We start from the raw sequence: 18,877 nt of genomic DNA on the forward strand, positions 1-18,877 counted from the left end.
CCCCCCACGATTTAACGGCGAACGCGTTTCCATGGCAACGACCGGCGGAACGGACTCGGTTCGCCCGCGGAGGTAAAGGCGCTCTTTTTTTTCCTTCGCAAACGACAGAATAAGGGGGAACGCGGCGGCACGTCGTGCTTTCTCACTGAAGGGCGGGCGAGGGGGGGCGAGGGGGGCTCGTCGTTTTCTCCCAACCACCCACCCACCCATCCACACACAGGGCCCGAACAACCCCCAAACTGGAGGCCGAGGCTGCGCTTGCGGCCTTCACAACAGGGCCGCCGCCGTCAGTCAGTCAGTCAGTCAACCCAACCACCAACCAACACACACACACACAGCTCCCGGGGCTTACATTATCTTTATATTTAAGGTATATTTAAGGGTTTGGGGCGAAAGATATCGTCGAGCGAATAGAGGAAAATAGTCATAAAAGTCGCTCTCTCTTTTTTTTTTGTCTTTACCTGAAACGGTAACCGAAGGGGAGAGGGAGGGGAAAGAATTGAGGGTTTGGGCCGGAAAATACGACGACGGTTTGTAGCCCAAAAGTCGATCGAACAATAATAACTCACAACTCCCCCCCCCCCAAAAAAAAAAGAAATAGCCGAATACTATATATTAATGAGCGCAGCAGAAGTAAACTGATTTGAGGGTCAAAACTGGGTAAGAAGAGCCTCTTCCGTGGGGGGGGAGTGGGGAGGGGGGGAAACGGTATCTCAGGTTCAAATTAAATTCAAAATTTTAAACGCCCGAAAGCCGTTATTTTCACGCGCAGCGCCGCACTGACCGGACAACACCCCCCACCGTCACACACCTGTCAACACTACTGGTAACCAGGCAACGGGAGGCGATGGGGGCGGGGCCGCCGCGTGTGGGCGGGGCTCGCTGGGGCGGGGGGCGGGGCCGGCGCGTGTGGGCGGGGCTCGCTGGGGCGGGGGCGGGGCTCACTGGTGCGGGGTGAGGGTCTCTCAGGGTGGTGGTAATGGGGGGCTGGGGAGGGGGAGGGGGGAGTGGGGGGTGTCATTTATAATTGGATTTGAGGTACAGATCAGCCCTGATGTAATAGAATGGCGGAACGGGCTCGAGGGGCTGAATGGCCTCTTCCGGTTTCCGATAATCCTATGGGTGGTGGTGGGGGGGGGGGGGGGGGCGGGAGGGCTCTCTGGCTGGGGGTGGGCTCATTGGCTGGGGAGGTGGGTGGCTCACTGGCCGGGGCGGTCGGGGGGGAGGGGTGCTCATTGGCTGGCGGGGTGTGGGGGGGGGGGCTCACTGGCTGGCGGGGTGGGGGGGGGGGGCTCACTGGCTGGGGGTGGACCACCTGCTTCCCCGATGTCAGCTGCCAGAGACCGAACCCAACAGAACCCATCCCCCCGATAGCGCTGTCACCCACCAAACGCAAACAAAAGGGCAACGAGGCCGATCTCCAATCCTTGAGGGACAATCCAGGGAGAATAACTGGATATATTGGGTCTCTTCAGGCTCGAAAAGAGACATCTGATGGGGCAACACTACAACAATAACTTGCATTTCTATAGAGCTCCTCAGGCAGGATAGCGCCCCAGAGCGCCTTGCCTTCGCTGGCAGAGAGACGCCTCGGGCAGGACAGAAGTTGGGGCAACAACAAATGTGGGCTTTCACGTCGGGAGGACGTCCCGAGGCGCTGATCGAGGGCAAGTGGCTCTGAAACACTGTGGTTGGGAGAAGATAGTTAGGGGCCATGTACTCCTCACCCGCGACCCAGCAACCACTGAACGCGTGGAGATGCTGTCCGAGGTTAGCATGAGGGCTTCAGCGTGCTACGTACCCCCTGCGGTCAAACAGCTTGACCACATTGTCGGTTGCAACGCGCCAACTGGGATCCTACTGATTGCACAATTTGTAGTCTGTGCCTAATTTATCCTCGTCAGGCAACGTCTTCACGAACATCGAGTCTATCAAACTAGGCTCTCGCAGCAGCTTCACAAGTAATTGCTGCTGAGTGTAGTGACCGTGTGTTTGAAACAACTTGCCTGCGTCAGGTCAGTTTCTGCAAATACAGTGGTAAAGTTGTTTTTTTTGCAAAAGGTAATAATAAACTGACTTAAATAGATCAATTATTTGGAATTTTGTGAAGCGCTCTGAGACGTCTCAACGACGTGATCCGGCGCTTTTTAAATGCAAGGATGATTATTATTATTATCTTTTTTTTTTGCTTGCCATCTGATCAATGTTGCATTCAGGGCGAGAGTTGTTGCGAAAACTTTCTTTGAGCGGGATACGATATTATCCGCTGTGCTGCGGATTCCTGTAGGGTAGAGGTTAGAGCCCTCGCCTCGTGAGCGAGCGAGAGGACCCGCGGTCGATTCCCGGGCGGGGCAAAGCCTTAGGTTATTACCACGACGCCTCTGTTTTCCCAGCAGTAAGTAGGAACCCCGTTTGTTAGTCGATTGGCGGATCACTTTCCCGGCAGTAGTAATCCCTTTAAAAGAATAATTTGATCACTCAATCCACGACTCTTTGTGGGACGTTGCTGGTGCACTTGACGGCCGCGTTTCGCCCACAAAATACAGTCCGTGTCGCTTTCCAGTATGTTCTGCGGAACGCTTCGAGGCGTCTCGACGACACGATATGGCGCTATATATATCAAAGTGCGAGGATTATTATTTTTATGATAAATACACTCACCCCAATTTTAAACTGGTCATCACTGGTGTATGATATCACAAAGAAGAAAAAACTAGAGATAAACCCCCATTTCTCTCTATCATTTGCTCGTAAATATATTTATATATATATAGAGAGAGAGAAACTTGCCAGAAATGTAAAGTTCGTTCATTCATTCATTCATTCGCACCTCCACAAATTAAGGTCGTGCAAAGCCCCCTCCCTCCAAAAAAAAACACCCAAACCCACCCAAACAAGCAAAATCTGAACACGATTTGATCTGTTAGAAAGTGAAACTGAACAAGAAAACTCCCAAATTGGGTTTATTTCAAACAGCTCCTGTTCTCCAGACCTGCAGAGGCGCTGAAGGAAACCACACACATCTTTACAAAGCTCCTGGATTATGTGGACCAGTTCCCTTCTGCTTGGTCAACGACTGGGCTGAATGAAGTCTTGCTGTGGATCGTATAATTTTGCGGTGAAGACACCACACCACAAGGGAAAATCTGCGTTGGGGAGAGGAGAGGAGAGGAGAGAAGGTGAAGGGGGTTCCCCTCATCCAACTCCACTTCCACTTGCATTTCCACCCCTCTTTTTCCGTTGACTCCTCCAGCTCATACTCAGTGCAAACAAGATGCCTCTTCGTGAAACCTGCTGCTCTGTCTGTGATTTCATTCTGGAATACGACACCCCGAGGATTGTGCTCATCAAAAACAAGAAAGTTGGGCTCATTAATCGTCTGGTACAGTTGGTGATCCTTTCCTATATCATTGGGTGAGTGACAACTGTGAGATGCCTCTGTCTGTCTGTCTGTCTGTCTGTCTCTCCCTTCCTTCCATTTCATTTCATTTGACTGAAAAGGGATGGGATTTGTTTTAACACATGGATTTATTAAATTAACAAGCAAGATTTTTATGCTGTTGAAAAGATAAAAGCCATCTTGTCTATTTCTGCTCTCTCTCTCTCTCTTCCCCCACCCCCTCTCTCTCTCTCTCTCCTCTCCTCTCCCAGTTGATTTGGTGAAATGTATGACCCAATTTAAATTTTAATGCTAAACCTCCTTTAAATCACGGAAAGCTTTGCGTTTTTTCAGGGCTGTGTGTAAAAAAATCTCACACAATCTCTGTGAAATGTAATCTTAGACCCAATCGCTGATGAATTCAGTTTCAGTTTCAGTTCAAGGGCTCCAGTCAGGGTCTGGTGACCTGCCTTTAGTTGCCCTCTTTCCGGCAAGAGTTTGGGTTTTGGCCAAAATTCTTTTTTTCTTTTTGGTCAGCCGGGTGTCTGACACATCACCAGACTAAAGAGTCTCCAAACCAAACTAAGAATTCCACGCATCCCACCTACACGTGGAAATTACAGAGATAGATTGTTGGAATGGAATGCGCTCTCTCTCTCTCACTCCGAAAAGTATTCACATTTCCAAGACGGAGGCAGATAGATATTTGTTAGGTCAGGGTATTAAACGATATGGGGCAAGGGGTGGGGTGGGAGGGGAGGTAACAACAACAAGATTGCATTTACAGAGCGCCTTTCACGTCGGGAGGACGTCCCAAGGCGCTGGACAGTTGGGTCGGGACCCGAGCATTTGGTGGGGGAAATGGTCAGGGTGAGGCGAGGGAAGGGAGGGAGCGAGGAGGGGGTAGAGAGTCGAGAGGGGAGCTGAAGGCACGGTTGAAGAGAAAGGTCTTGAGACCGGCCTTGAAGGAGAAAAGGGAGGAGGCGGCGAAGGCACTGGGGGATAGAGTTCCAGAGCCTTGGGGCTGAGAGGCTGAAGGCCCGCCCACCTATGGTAGGGCGGTGAGGGCAGGGGATGTGGAGCAGACCGGAGCCAGAGGAACAGAGGGTACAGGCAGGTACTTGGGGGAATAGTAGGTCGGAGAGGTAGGAGGGAGCGAGGCCGTGAATGGCCTCGTAGGTGAGGATGAGGATCTTGAATTTGATCCTCTGGGGGATGGGGAGCCATTTGAGGCGAGCGAGGGTAGGAGTGATGTGGTCGCGTAGCCTGAGGTACAGATCAGCCACTGTGAGGGGATTATTCAATGATAATTAAATCAATAAATGTAATAATTCTATTATTAAATGATTGCCGCTGCATTGTGTTCCTAGGTGGGTGCTCATCTGGCGAAAAGGCTATCAGGATTTTGACTCCATCGTCAGCTCGGTCATCATCAAAGTGAAAGGTGTGGCATTTGTCAATTCGTCAGGTTTTGGAGAACGCTTATGGGACTCGGCCGATTACATTATTCCTCCAGAGGTAAATAATATAATAAATAATAATCCAATTGCGCACAGCAGTGTGTGTGGAGTAAGGAAACTTGCCTAAGGATTCGCCCTGTCCGGGAAACAAATGGAACCTGTTCGTCTTGTTTGCGAGGCAAGCCTGCTAACCACAACGCTACGGTATAGATTTCAATGATAAAAAAGCATTTTGGTTTCTGGCTGAGAGCACACAGATCCACACTCCCTGTTGGATATGTCAATATTTTCTCGATAAGTAAGGAACAGAGAGAAGGAAGCTGGTAGGAGAGAATGAACCAGAACTGGGAATGTATTTGTCAGCTTCAGTGGTAACTAAGCAACTTTTATGCTTAGTTTAAAATAAAAGTATTTGAATTTTAACTAGTATTTGAATTTTTAGGAATGGTGATCGTCACAATTGTTGAAACGTGTGCTTTTTTTTTAAATTCAAAAGCATTTACTCAAAGACAGTGACCAGACTGGGTATCACCTCCCACCCAATTTAAGTCGAAATCAATGTGTTTCAGTCCATCCACTGAAGCAGCCGATTATTGCTGTTAGGAATTTTAGCCCATTTTCTTCTCCTTTCTTTCGACAGCAAGAAAGCTCCTTCTTTGTTATGACCAACCTAATTCGCACTGAGAATCAGACCCAAGGTCACTGCCCTGAGGTAAGTCTACATAAATGCATAATAGAAGTAAGTCTGTATAAATACACAAATGAATGCGGCCAGGATATTGACGACACGATGATTTAAAGAGCCAATGACAAGTTAAGTCGGGGTCGAGTTATCAGGAGTTTACTGTACAAGGCAGCACAAATTGTGGAGTAGGAAGCCGTGTTAATCATAATAAGAACATAAAACGACAAGCGCATGATTCTGTCCAGGCACCAAAATGAATCATTAACGTTATCACATAAGTGATCACACTATGTCAGGGATGCGGTGGGAGGAGAAAACTCCAGTCTTAACATTTATGGCACTGTTAGTTCAAAGTTTTCTCAGGAGGTTCTATTGAAGATTACAGAAAGCATTTTTAATACACGCTGGGCATATGCCGACAGATGGGTGGGATGTGGTTTAATAATTGATCACTTTAGTGTCAGGACTTACAAACGGTTTGATCTGTCTCTATTTGTAATAAATGCTAATTGGGTTATTATTATTTATCTTGATTTATTATTATTATTATCAATAAGGTCCTAACAGTGGTAATCATATGTACCACTGCTTGGCCTTGTTATAACTGTCAGGACCTTATTATTATTTAACATTTGATAAAACCCATTGTGTTCTTTCTAGTTGCCAAAAAATGGGTTTAATTGTACCTCAGACAGTAACTGCACGGCCGGACTCATTGATCCTCACAGCAGTGGTATGTACACCTGATTTTGTTATCACTGTTAGGACTTTAATAATAATAATAATAATCCTTTCATTTGATAGCACATGAACTGATATACAACATGTCTCATGTTGTTGAGACATCTCAAAGGGCTTCACAGGGCATATTGTAAAGTGGAGTGACTGTGAAATTTGTGGGAGAAACACAGCAGCCAATTGCGCAGAACATTGTCCCACAAACAGTCGAGGATTCAAGATTTTTTCGAGGGATTAATATCGACTAACAACTGGGTGCCCACTTACTGCTACGTAAACAAGAAACAAGTGTGTGTGTGTGTGGAGTAAGGAAACTTAGGGTTTCGCTCCACCCGAGAATAGAACCCGGTTCCTTTCGCTTGCGAGGCGAGCGCGGTAACCTCTACGCTATGCGGACGCTACACCTTGTGCACAATGAACCACTGATTCGAACTCCAGCATTGTCAGAGCTGGTTCCTTTTGGCTGAAACAATAAAGATAAACTTAAACGAAAACAGAAGTTGCTGAGTTTGGCATTTCTTTCAGAATATACTTAGATAGTTGATTGAAGGATATGGGGAGCGAGCAAGAGAGTGTGATGAGGTTGCTTCACATGGAGAAAAACACCAATCGGCTGAGTGAACTCTTTCTGTGCTGTAACATAACATTCTGTCATTATGTTAAGCGCGTGACGACCTGAAATTTGTCATGCTTTGTTTTGGTTTTAGGCGTATTGACTGGAAAATGTGTCACCTTTAATGAAGGTGTGAAAACGTGTGAGGTTCTTGCCTGGTGTCCCCTTGAGAGTCAAACAGTTTTTCCCAAGTAAGTATCCGGTCGTTCAAGATAATGATCAGTGAATTTGCTTCAACATTTCAAACGGGGCTACAGTCTAGGCTAGAACTCCAGTGCTGCACTGGGCAGAACAGCCTGCTCTCAGCTGCTGTACCTCGACGAGGTGTTAAATCGAGGTCCCGTTTGCCTGTTCATCTGACGGGCTTGCCTTTGAGAACAGTCACTACATTACACTCGATGGAAAACACCATGTAGCGTTTTGACGCAAGGGCGAACTATAAAAAACATGGAGTCCCAGAGCGTAGTGGATAGCGTGCTCACCTCGCAAGCAAGAGGACCTGGGTTCGATTCCCGGACAAGGTGAACTTTAGGCAAGTTTCCTTACTCCACACGCCTCTGTTTACCTAACATTAAGTAGGAACTTGGTTGTTAGTCCATTGGCGGATCGCTTTCCGGGGGTAATAATTCCTCCAAAAAATAAATTAATTAACAATTTGGTCACTCAAACGTTTGTGGGAGACTTCTGTGCGCAATTGGTTGCCACCCACAAAATACATAGTCCATCCACTTAACAATATATTCTGTGTAGCACTTTTGAGATGTCTCCAAGATATGATAAGGTGCTATATCAAATGCAAGGATGATTATTATTATTATAAGTTCTTATTTTCCCCAAATTCTCAAGAAGGATTTTAAATGCACTTTGTTTCAGTCCGGCGCTTCTTGGAGGAGCTGAAAACTTCACGGTGTTGATCAAGAACAACATCAGGTTCCCCCAGTTCAATTTCTCAAAGTAAGTGGAAGAACCCCAGTACAGTTCTACTAAGCTTCCCATTCGTGTTCCCGTGTTGCACGAAGCGGAGTAGAAAAAAACCGACTCCCCCTCTCTTTCTGTTTGCTGCAGGAGAAATATCTTGCCTAACATCAGCGCGAGTTACTTGAAAACATGCGTGTTCAATCGGACAAAGGAACCTTACTGCCCCATTTTCCGTCTGGGGGACATCGTGAGAGAAACGGGGGACAAATTTCAAGAACTGGCTCTTCAGGTGTGTTCCATTGAATATTTCTCGATCAATGCCGTGAATCAAGAAATATTCAATCAAGAAAAAAAACCGAATACGCACCACCGATCGAACATGGACTGTGTGAATGTCGGTGGGCGAGGGCTTCTTGATGGCCCCATGGACTGGAAGGGCCACAGGTTGTTCACCATTGATCTAGACAGTGCAGGAGGCAGGTGAGTTTTCTTCCTGCCTCTAACTGTTGCCCTGGCCGGAAACTGAACCCGGAAAATAAGGCGCCGCTTTCAGGTGAACTGGTGAATTTCCACCTCTGCAGAAAATATCCATTTCTGCCTTGACCAGTGACCGCTTGCTCCCTCCTTCTCTTGCAGGGTGGAGTGATCGGGATTCTGATCAAGTGGAACTGCAACCTGGACCGATCTGCATCTGAGTGCGTCCCACAATACACATTTCAGCGACTGGACAACAGGAATGTTGATGAAACGGTGTCTCCTGGTTATAATTTTAGGTAAATTCACTGGACGATAACCGGTTCATAGATTTTCCGATCTATTTAAGTCACCTCCAGTACCCTCCCCTCCTCCCGGGTGAGTTGTTGGGCCTATGGCAGTCAGTGTAATCACTGTACCTCACTTGAGTGTCCATCGGGTCAGGTTAACCCCATGCTCTCTCTCTCTCTCTCTCTCTCGTGCTTAAGGCTGACTCTTCCCTGTAGTGTCTGGCACAGTTGGCTTTCTTGCAGAAGCTGTGAATCTAACACAGGAGGCCAACCTCCTCCTTTCCTTGTGTTCCACCCGCTGGAACTCCATCCCAGTCCCTCCACCTCGCCCCATCTCTTGACTCCTTCAAGACCTGTCTCAAGGCCCTCTACTTCGACCTTGTCTTCGGTCACCCTCCTACCCCCTACCCCTCCTGATTCCAACCACCAACTCGAGTGCGGATCACTGACTGTCCAGCACCTTGGGACATCCTCCTGATGTGAAAGGTGTTGTACAAATGTAACTTGTTGTCGTTGTCAGCGTTCTGCATCTCTCTCCGCAACATCACCCTTACCAATGCAGCCCCAATAGACTCATTTGCGAGGTGGGGGGAGGTTGTGCCAGCTTCCAATCCTACCCCAGAGTGAAATAGTATAGTGAGGAGGGCAGAAGAGAATAAGGGTGACAGGAAGGGAACTGTGGTCAACACTCTATAATTACCTCCCACTCCCAACCTCGCTTGTCCCTTCAGCCACAGGAGTGCTATCACTCTCCTATACGATGGGATCGTGGAAGCAGACTGTTGCATTAAGGGTGAAGATTGTAGATGCGGGAATCCCAAGATCAAAACTGACTGAGAGAGACCACGCAAAGTTGCATAATTAAACAGGATTTTCTGATTAGATGGTGGCATTTCACTAATTATTCTTACATTATTGCATATTAAAAACACAGATATGCCAAATACTATGAGAACTCAGCTGGAAAAGAGACACGAACATTGATCAAAGCATATGGAATACGATTTGAAGTTGAAGTTTTCGGAAAGGTGAGTAAAGCCTTATGGTTGTGAAATGTTTGCCAAGTGTGTGTTTTAAGGTGCCTGCGTTCACAATTCAGGGCAGCTTGGCTCAGGGAGTAGCAGATTGTGGGTTCAAGCTCCACATTGGAACTCGTGAGCTCACAGTCCGGGCTGACACTCTGATGCAGTGTTAGGGAAACGCTCCAATTTCAACGGTGCCATTGTTCGGATAAGACATCTAAATCTGCCCGTTCAAGTGGACGTTAAAGATCCTGTGGCACTATTGGAACAAAGATGGGAAACACTTCTCCAGGTGTTCTAGATAGTAATGGTTATTAACTTTGTGGCTGTTTGTGTTGACTTTGTTATATGGCTGCGAACTTTGCCAACAGACACGCTATGTCTGATAGCAATTACCTTTGAAGGGCTAGATATAAATGTGTAAAATGTATGTCCCGCTGGAAGACCTTGTGTAAAACATTTAATCCTTAAGTTAAACTAGTGCAAACTCTGTACATGATGCATATAAACATTATTTATTTCAGTTAGTTACAAGGGAAATGGGTAAAGAGATGGAAAGTGTGATTAAATAATGAAGGGAGACAGCTCTAACACAGACAGCACAGGATGAGTGGCCTCCTTCTGCGCTGAAAATGTCTGTGTTTCAAACTGACTCTTTTTGGGAGACATCTGGATGCTCGAAGAGCATGACAAAAAAGGAATGAAAAATGTTTCCTGAACAAACCTAACAAAGGAGGAGGAAGGCAGAATGTTTGCTTCCAGAAGTTCATTATACTTTCTGCACAGGCTGGAAAATTTAACATTATCCCAACAATGATAAGCATTGGATCTGGCATAGCCTTGCTTGGAATGGTAAGTCATTTTTTATTTTGCTTGTTTTCATTTGAACTATTTTGAGTTGTACCTCCTCTTCGACCGTACCTTGGGTCACCCTCCTACCCCCACCCTCCCTGCCCTCCACCCCTCCTGACTGTGAATGTAACTGAAACCTCTGCTCCAGGGAACAGTGCTGTGCGATATGATTATCCTGCATTTGTTAAAGAAGCGGAATTACTACAAAGAAAAGAAATACAAGTACGTGGAAGATTATGAACGGGTGAGTCCATAAGTCTTTGTCCGATTCTAATGAAACTGCATCATTTTTCAGTTGCTTGAAGGATATGAATGTTCTTGGTGATTAATTGGTATTAATTCAAATCTATTTCATTTAAGGGTATTGACGATGCTGACGATGACTGATCACAATGAATTTAAGGGACAATGGAATTCCTCACTCAATAACTATAAAATGCTGTCATCCTGTATATATTAATTTTGGCAGCCACTGAACTGCATATCTTATACTTCAATTACAATGCCTTTCAGATAATAAGCAGAGGAACTCTTTATTTTACCAAAACAAAACTGCAAAAGGAATAATAGTGGAAGAAGTTCCACCTTTATAGCTCCTTGAATTGCTGCTCGGCACACTATAGTACTACGGTTCTATAGTCAAACACAGCAACCATTTGTGCCAGTAACTGCTGTGAATTGAACGACTGATTAATCTGGAGGCTTTTTGGCCAGGACAATGGGAGACATTCCCTTTTTTGTAGCAGTGTCATGGATCTCTTTATCTTCCTTTCTTTCCGACATAGGTAAAACCTGCATAGCTTTGGCAGGTGATCATCTAACAATGCCGAGGAAATGTGAATCCTGCCTGATTTACAGCTCCCTACCTGGGCACAAAAGCCAATTGTAACATCACATGTTATGTGATCCATGACACTCAGTGCTGCACAGACTGAGGCTCAAACCGTGTCACATCTGTAGGGTTCAGATATTCACTGAGCGATTAGTGTCTTAAAAATAATAATTTACTATAGCATCTTAATGTGATCAGGATTTTTTTGAACCACATTATTCTGTTTGATTTTAAAAAAAACAAAATGGTACGAAAATATAATCTTTGTTCTAGGGAACAAAATGCTGTACTACAAAGATAAGCATTCAGGCGTGACTTAATGAATCAACAAATGTTGTTGATCTCTGGATGAGATCTACTGTAGTAGATGGTATAAAGGTGATTGTTCCAACAATAAATTGGGATTAAATCAAATCTAATTAATTTAAGGGGATTGGACTGGATTGTAGCAAATTTAAAGGATAACAAAAATCAATTCTAAATGACCAAAAATTATTTGAACACACAGCGAATATGAATGAACTGAATGTTTTTTTCTTGTACTGACTGCACTGCAATCATCAAATTGTTTTTCTTAACAAAACAATAGCAGTAATATAGAAACTTAATGTTTAAATGTTTCAAAGCTCTTTAAAGTAATTACTGTCTAGTGTGGAGACTTTTTTTTAGGCATTTGGATCACGAAGGTCCCACAACAGTTGGTGAATGACCAATTCATCTGGGTGATTGCTCACCAGGAAACTCATTTTTTTAATTCTGTTGTGGGATCTTTAACATCTACCAGAACAAGTGAATTTGGTCCTTGATTAGAAATGTACAGGACAGTTAAAGACCCCTGCAGTCCAACAGGCCAGTCCCAAAGAAAACTTTTAATATAAATAACACTACTTTTGGAAAAAAGAGAAGTACATTTCTCCCAGTTTCCGGGATAACAATCCTCCACGTACAATAATTCGATCAATTCATCTTATGGGCCTTGCTGATACAAATAGCTGCCATATTTGCCTACTGGCTACAATATTAGCCAGTGCACTTAACAGTAATTACTTGTGAGATGCTAATAGAGGAAAAACTGGAATAGATCAAACTTTATTACTATACAAAATACTCCGCATTTCTGCCAGATCATTCGTGTCCCAAGTCAGTCAATAACATTACATATTCTCACCATTCTTCATAACATCGTAAACTAGATGAAGAACAAGTGGGTATGTTTAAAAGGGAGGATGTTTAGATGGAGTGTTAAGGGGTATAAGGCAGATAAATGAGAGTAAAAGATCTAATAAAATGGCAGAACAGGCTCAAATGGCTAAATGGGCTCCGTTTCTAAGAAATAAACAGACTTCGCTATATATCAACTTTATACAATTTATTTAAAATCAAATACACTGATGTTCATGAATAAATTCATGTGTTTATTAATGAAATCATCTTGCTCAATGCATATAAATAGCTTTTTACAATTGCCTTGTGTGTCTGTAAATTCAGCACATCAATAAAACCTCAAGACTTGAATGACTTAAAAACATTCTTTGATTGCATTTTTTTGTAGGCCCTCATACGTTTTCGCATTGTTTTCAAATCAAGTTTATCACAATCTAAATTAAAAGGGTGACCATATTCTTAACTGCAGCACATCCACCTTCAAGGTAATAATGCATCGGCTAAATCCCAGACATGAAATGTTTTTAATTCACTTAATCTATTCATTCATAGAAAACGATTGGTAACGAAAGATCAGGTCAAAGTTTCACCTCGAAAAATCCAAAGCACAGTGGTCACGTTATCAAGAAATAGATTAGTGCATGTTAGGGAGCACTCAATTTAACTGTGCACTAACTGATCCCAACAATAGCAATTACAAGTTTCACACGTGTACAAATGTTGACAAATACTTGTCTGTTCTATAAAACTGTCAGTAGCAGCATATTTTAAGTTAAGTGCCAGGCCAAATGACATTTTGCAATGTCTAAAATTTGGTATATCCACAGCTTTGATTTCACGAACTGGAAAACTTGTCTATCTTTCCTTCACTCCCTCCCTCCATCCCAACACCCCAGAAGAAAAAGGCCACCTTTGTCTTTGAAGTGTGAACAGAGAATTCACACCCAAACACAGATTTTTACGTAGTTATACAGCAATGTATTCTGAATAGGTAATAATATTTCAATAATAATACTGAACAATAGCAATAATATTTCTGTCTAGGTTATACATTTACTACTTTTTTTTAAATAGGATTAATAACTTCCTATGCAAGTACAATACCCAAGTATATGAGAATCCACAACAGCTTATAGGGAAGTATCATTTTTCTCTAAGTAGAAAATGTTCAACAAATGGCTCCAATTTTAGTCACTGTCAGACTACTTTACATTAATGACAGATCAGTATTCCTAGCACCAATGCTGTACAGTACTCTGAATCCAATTCACATGGTGGTGGTGGTGGGGGGGAAGAGGGGAGTTCATATGAAAAGGCCGACATGTCCTGTTCTAAAAGCAACTCATTAACAAACTAAATCCCAGTGAGTACCTTAGAGTTTCTACTTGCCTCATAGAAAAAACATCGTCCATTTTCATTTAAGAAATGTTTGCATGTCTAGATTTTTTTTTGCACTTGGAATTTTGTGAACAAATCTAACAGTTTATCGTGTAACAAAAAAAAGAATGCCCGATAGAATATAGGAAATTTACCCATAAAATCAGGCGACTAACCAAAATCTCCTAATATGTCTGTATGCGACCACCTGAAGAACTACGGCATATTGATCCGGGTTACAGCAATGAATATTTAGATTGCAGATTGTGTGCTCTATAAGCATCAAGCAAAGGTAGTTAAGTAATCCAGCTCTCCAACCCATAGCTTGGAGGGTTAGCACTTTTGCAGAAAAAGGTGGACTTTTTATGGCAATTATTAAGAACAAAAAGACTAAGTACAGCGTTCAAATACTTTGGCTAGTCACGTTAAAGCTTAAAGGATACTTTTTAAACCAAGCAAAATAAACAAAACACAACTACACACTCTATGCAAACCAGACTGCTGATATAATACATTATTTCCTTCCTGATATTGCAATTGTTTTGTTTAAATATTAAAAGACTATTTATCAAATTATAAATCTAGACAGCATTTTACCTTGATTAAGCAGACCTTAATGTAATGTAGCATTGTAAACATTTTAGAATATGCATCTTAAGTGATGTTATGGCATTAAAACCACTTTTTCAAGTATCTAAATGTTCCTAAGTCTCCCAAGAGGATATTTCAGGACATCAGAACAGCTATAACTAATGACACCGATACTGCAATTAAATGCACCACAACACAAGATTGTTAAAAAATGCATTTCTCATACTTAAAATGTTAAAAGTGATTGAATACTTGTAGATGTGTGTTAAATATTTCAATACCTTAAGCCTGCGTTACCTGCAACACAGTTATTAATGAAATGTTTCAAAGCGTTTTTCATGCAAAATTCACAAAGGCCATATACTTTGCTACGAGTCCACTGCCCCCTCCTGGCCTCGGAAAGCCTTCACCTCCTGATCGCTGGTGGGTCGGCCAATGGCCACAGCCGATTCAGCCTTGTTGGGGAGTGCAAAGAACATGCATAAACTCCATTACCACAGATAGCTTCATGATAGTACAGCATCCTCCCCTACTTCTGGCAGGTCACCACTCTTCAGACCATCTCCACTGGCTTGCTTCCTGGTGGCAGAAAGCACACATCATATAGTCTGTCTCACTTGTAACCTGGGTATTTGCTATTGACAAGTCACGTGAATCAGACTCAGGGTAGATAATAATGATATTTGCCTTTGACATAGCGCCTTATCACATCTTCGAGACGTCTCAGCGCCTCGGGACGTCCTCCCGCTAAAGGCGCTCTATAAATGAAATCTTGTTGTGGTCTCAAAGCACTTCACAGAATACACTGTAAAGTGAATTCACTATTTCGTGGGTGAAACGCGGCAGCCAATTGCGCACAGCAGTGTCCTACAAACAGTCATGGATTGAGTGACCAATGTATTGTTCTTTTTAAGGAATTATTAACCCCTGGCATGTATCCAACTAGTATCTGTAACAATGTACAGTCACCCACATACAATTTGCATATTCAGCAACGTATGCAATACTTATTGAATTCACCTGGAAGGATTTTCCAATCAAAATAAAAATCCTATACAACGGACAGCGTTGGGGTTCACTATATATAACCCATATAACCCTGATGGGAACAAAGCCACATACTGTAACTAACTTAGGTGCACATTTAAAGTTTTAAAACCTCCAGCGCATTCTAAGGTTTCCTTTCGAGCTCATCCCTGCTTCCGATTCTAACCACTGCTTCTGAAGATAGTTACTGGCAGAATACAAACTTGCACATGCAAGATATTGGCTATCACAGCCCAGGCTGGGTGGGGACATTCATGTCGCAGTTCATGCTGAAGTGGTAAGCATCATGCAGGCACAGTGCATTTATTATTCATCCTCAGAAACCGTTGGCAGCTCAATAATAATGTGTGATCCACTGCAGTAAAAGGCTCTCCCATCAGTACAGTCAATTCACTTTACAGTATATCCTGTGAAGCACTTTGCGACGTCTCGACGACGTGATTAGGAGCTATATCAAGTGCAAGGATTTTGTAAGCTACTGATTTTGCCAGGTGTGTGGCTTTAGGAGCAGAAAGACCACAGAAAATTAATGCAGGTTACTGAATCAGAAAATCACTTAATAATGTTATATTTGGGCAGGCCATTGATTATTAGTCACAGGGAAAAGTTAATTCTTTACAAGAACCAAAAAGTGGAATGGAAAAGGACCTTCGCTTTGAATTACTGAATGGTTGATTTAGCCTTTTGTGTCCTGAGTCACACATTACGTATCATATAAAAAGATGGTACTATTAATATTAATCATCAGTTGCAACCAATAACTTGCAGTGGGGTTACGTGCTTTACCTTTGGCTACTATGCAAATAGTAGTATTTCACATTTCCTGATAACTTGTTTTTTCTGGAAATTAGGGGAAAGTTTACATAGGAATGAATATTTATCAGCCACTATGCCCCGCGCTCTTCCAAATACCCTCCACCTCACACCCACTTTCTCAAACCTCTTCTAAAAACCTACCTCTTCAACCATGCTTTCGGTCACCTCCCCCCCACTCCCCTTTTCCCTCTTTGTTTGGGCTGTCACCCTTATAAAGCACATTGAAACAGTCTCCTATGTGAAAGGTGTTGCTTTTGGAACTCCATCCCACAGTCCCTTCGCTTTGCTCCCTCCCTTGCCTCCTTCAAAGCACGTCTCAAGACCCTCCTCTTTGGTCGCACCTTTGGTCACCCTCCTACCCCTACCCTCCCTGCCCTCCACCCTTCCTGATCCCAACCTCCTGATCGCAAACCCCTGCTCGGGTCCAAATTCCTGACTGCCCAGCGCCTTGGGACATGAAAGGAGCCATACAAATGTAATTTGTTGTTGTTATTACATAAGTGCAAGTTTTGTTTGACAGCAGATAATTCTACGACTGAGGGGTAACTTCATTCCAAAGTGCTCCTCTCCCAGGGTGGGAATCTAATATTAGACTAGATTGACATAATTTACGAGACCAAACAAGGTTTGAAATATAACTTTGTCCTGAACAAATCCAGATTTCTGTGAGCCCCAATTCTGCTTGAAGGCACTCGGCAGACAATAACAACAACAAAATTAGATTTGTATAGTGCCTTTCACATCGGAGGCCGTCGCAAGGCGCTGGATAACTTCTTACATTGGGTAACAAGATAATCAACAAAACTTTTGTTCATTGATTTTATCTTGTTTCAATATTTTTAGAATTTTTTTTGCGCCCCAAAAAGCCTTTTTTCACCCTCTCCTAGTTTCCATATCCTCTTGTGCAACATGCCGTTTCTTTGCTCTAAGGATTCCCTCCCATTGCTGCTCTGTAACCTATTGTTCACATTAGTCTGGGAGTTGCGAGTGTCACCATTTATTTGAAAAAAACAAGTATGATAAAAAAGATAGTCAGAATTCAACTTACATTGGAACGTACCAGACCAGAAACAAAAGCATTGTAGAAAATAAAATTATAAATGCTTGTTATTCATTAAAGTGATAAAATGTTAAGCAGGTAAATCAGGTAGCTAAGGTCTTAAGAAGCTGGACGTGTTATAAAAAGCAAAGGTCGCACCTTTTGTTCCAAAGTTTGCGCTAAATAACTTTTGTTAATGAGTTATATTTTACAGATTCCCCACCAGTCTGTAACTCCCTCCAGCCAAGATGATGACCAAACCTCTCTTGCCTACAGATGAAAAGCTGAGTCCCAATTTGAGCGCATCTTTACAGAAAGAAAATCACTGCGACAGAAAGCTTCCACAGGAGATTCATTTGGACCTTCCCAAGGTTGAAGTCCAAGGGAATCTGTGGAGTGACACAGAAAAGTAGGGACTGATTTCCCTGGGGATAGAGAAGGTTGGGACGTCCTCCCGACCTGAAAGGGGCTATGCAAATGTAATCTGGTTATTGTTGTTAAGGGGAATCTATGGCAGGTTTTCAAAGTTCTGAATGGTTTTCGACTTTTTTTTATTAACAAGGTCACTAAAGAACATAACTGCATTTAAACGGAATTGGTTAAATATGTGAAGAAAAAGCTGTAGGGGAGCTAGCAACAGTACCAACATGTTGGCTGAATTACCCCTTCCTGTGCTGTAAACTTACTCTGATTATACAATGATCAGTGGAGCTCGGTACATTACTTATCAGCAGAACGCTGAAGGTGACAAGCAGGGAAGTTTCCCTTCGCCCCAAGATACAATGCCATCCTTCATTCGGAGGACTGATTGCAAACAGATGAAAATTCATCCAACGAAGAGCTCAAGTGTCGGGCTGCCCTTTGAAGTAAACCCGATACACCAGGCTGCGACACACTATACATGAAGAATAACAGCTGCTGTGCAATACATTTTAAGGCTGTAACATAATCAAAGCCCATTGTATTTATGTAGCCTTTCAAACATTGAGATTGTATTACATTGCAACTGTTGTACATATACCAAGCATGTCACTTGTTCCCTTATGTTAGCGGCATTTTAGAGTCTGGCAGGACTGTTGAGACAAAACGCGTTTTAACGCCACCTGCAGGAATAGTTTGTGTCCCTGTGTGGTGTAAGTCCTCAGTTAAATCTCATGGGGTGATAAATGGGATAAGATTCTGTTTTAGAGTGCGACACTCCTTAAAATTGGAAAGCTTACATTTGAATAGCGACCGTGAGCATTATACTTTTCTGGTTGTACATGCATACACATTCTTGATCAAGATCATTTCTTCCCCCTCACCCCTCCCTTCTCTTTCTCCCACAACTGCAGGTATATATGTCGTCTGAAGCTTTACTCCGTTCATTGTAATTACAGTACTTTGAGATCTGGAAATAACGAACAGAAACAATTCATTCCTCAAGTTGAATCTTATCAAATTAAGCCCTAAGTTTAGAACAAGAGTTTCTGGGCTTCACTCTGGTCATGTTCAACAGAAACTCCTCCATTTTGAAACTGCGTTAACATGGGTTTAAAGTTTGGAAAATCTAAAGTCAGACAAAATGTTTTGGAAAATAT

The 18,877-nt window shown here is 43.2% G+C and overlaps 3 protein-coding genes across 13 annotated transcripts in view; 1 reads left to right on the top strand and 2 right to left on the bottom strand.

The window, feature by feature from the left end:
- The window catches only part of ift81 (intraflagellar transport 81 homolog), a 38,723-nt gene extending 37,890 nt beyond the window's left edge, over positions 1–833 (bottom strand). Inside the window, exon 1 of one of the 3 annotated variants that reach the window (XM_042337747.1) lies at positions 785–833. The gene's annotated coding sequence lies outside the window, so the exon portion shown is untranslated. Of the gene's footprint in view, positions 1–461; positions 636–784 lie in introns of those variants that run through there. The other 2 variants (XM_042337748.1, XM_007902238.2) reach the window with 2 other exon arrangements.
- p2rx4a (purinergic receptor P2X, ligand-gated ion channel, 4a) lies at positions 1–18,827 on the top strand. Of its 5 annotated transcripts, none has more exons than XM_007902241.2 (13): positions 3–72; positions 2,977–3,414; positions 4,750–4,897; positions 5,480–5,551; positions 6,185–6,257; positions 6,970–7,066; positions 7,749–7,829; positions 7,941–8,082; positions 8,430–8,566; positions 9,492–9,585; positions 10,366–10,431; positions 10,580–10,675; positions 17,512–18,827. In XM_007902241.2, exons 2-13 carry the CDS (start codon positions 3,275–3,277, stop codon positions 17,575–17,577), a joined length of 1,212 nt encoding a protein of 403 aa, XP_007900432.1. In that variant the 5' UTR covers positions 3–72; positions 2,977–3,274; the 3' UTR covers positions 17,578–18,827. The 5 variants fall into 5 exon arrangements, with proteins under 5 accessions (XP_007900436.1, XP_007900432.1, XP_007900433.1 ...); XM_007902242.2 differs by having other exon boundaries at positions 4–72; positions 2,991–3,414; XM_007902244.2 differs by lacking the exon at positions 17,512–18,827 and adding an exon at positions 10,792–12,789 and having other exon boundaries at positions 4–72.
- Positions 12,618–18,877, bottom strand: part of LOC103184314 (calcium/calmodulin-dependent protein kinase kinase 2) — a 23,384-nt gene continuing 17,124 nt past the window's right edge. For 2 of the 5 annotated variants that reach the window (XM_007902246.2, XM_042337749.1), the window contains 2 exons: positions 16,229–16,282; positions 12,618–14,974 (listed from right to left, as the gene is read on the bottom strand). In XM_007902246.2, coding sequence (XP_007900437.1) covers positions 14,902–14,974; positions 16,229–16,282 — 127 coding nt within the window. In that variant the 3' untranslated portion in view covers positions 12,618–14,901. The remainder of the gene's footprint in view (positions 14,975–16,228; positions 16,283–18,877) is intronic. The other 3 variants (XM_007902247.2, XM_007902248.2, XM_007902249.2) reach the window with 3 other exon arrangements.

This window comes from Callorhinchus milii, unplaced genomic scaffold (assembly GCF_018977255.1).
Source record: "Callorhinchus milii isolate IMCB2004 unplaced genomic scaffold, IMCB_Cmil_1.0 Scaffold8, whole genome shotgun sequence".
Classification (NCBI taxonomy): Eukaryota; Metazoa; Chordata; class Chondrichthyes; order Chimaeriformes; family Callorhinchidae; genus Callorhinchus; species Callorhinchus milii.

Coding starts and splice junctions, on each gene's coding strand:
- p2rx4a (XM_007902241.2), top strand. CDS start 3,275: ATGCCTCTTCGTGAAACCTGCTGCTCTGTCTGTGATTTCATTCTGGAA. Junction 4,898..5,479: donor ATTACATTATTCCTCCAGAG/GTAAATAATATA, acceptor TTCTTTCGACAG/CAAGAAAGCTCCTTCTTTGT. Junction 8,083..8,429: donor TTCAAGAACTGGCTCTTCAG/GTGTGTTCCATT, acceptor CTTCTCTTGCAG/GGTGGAGTGATCGGGATTCT.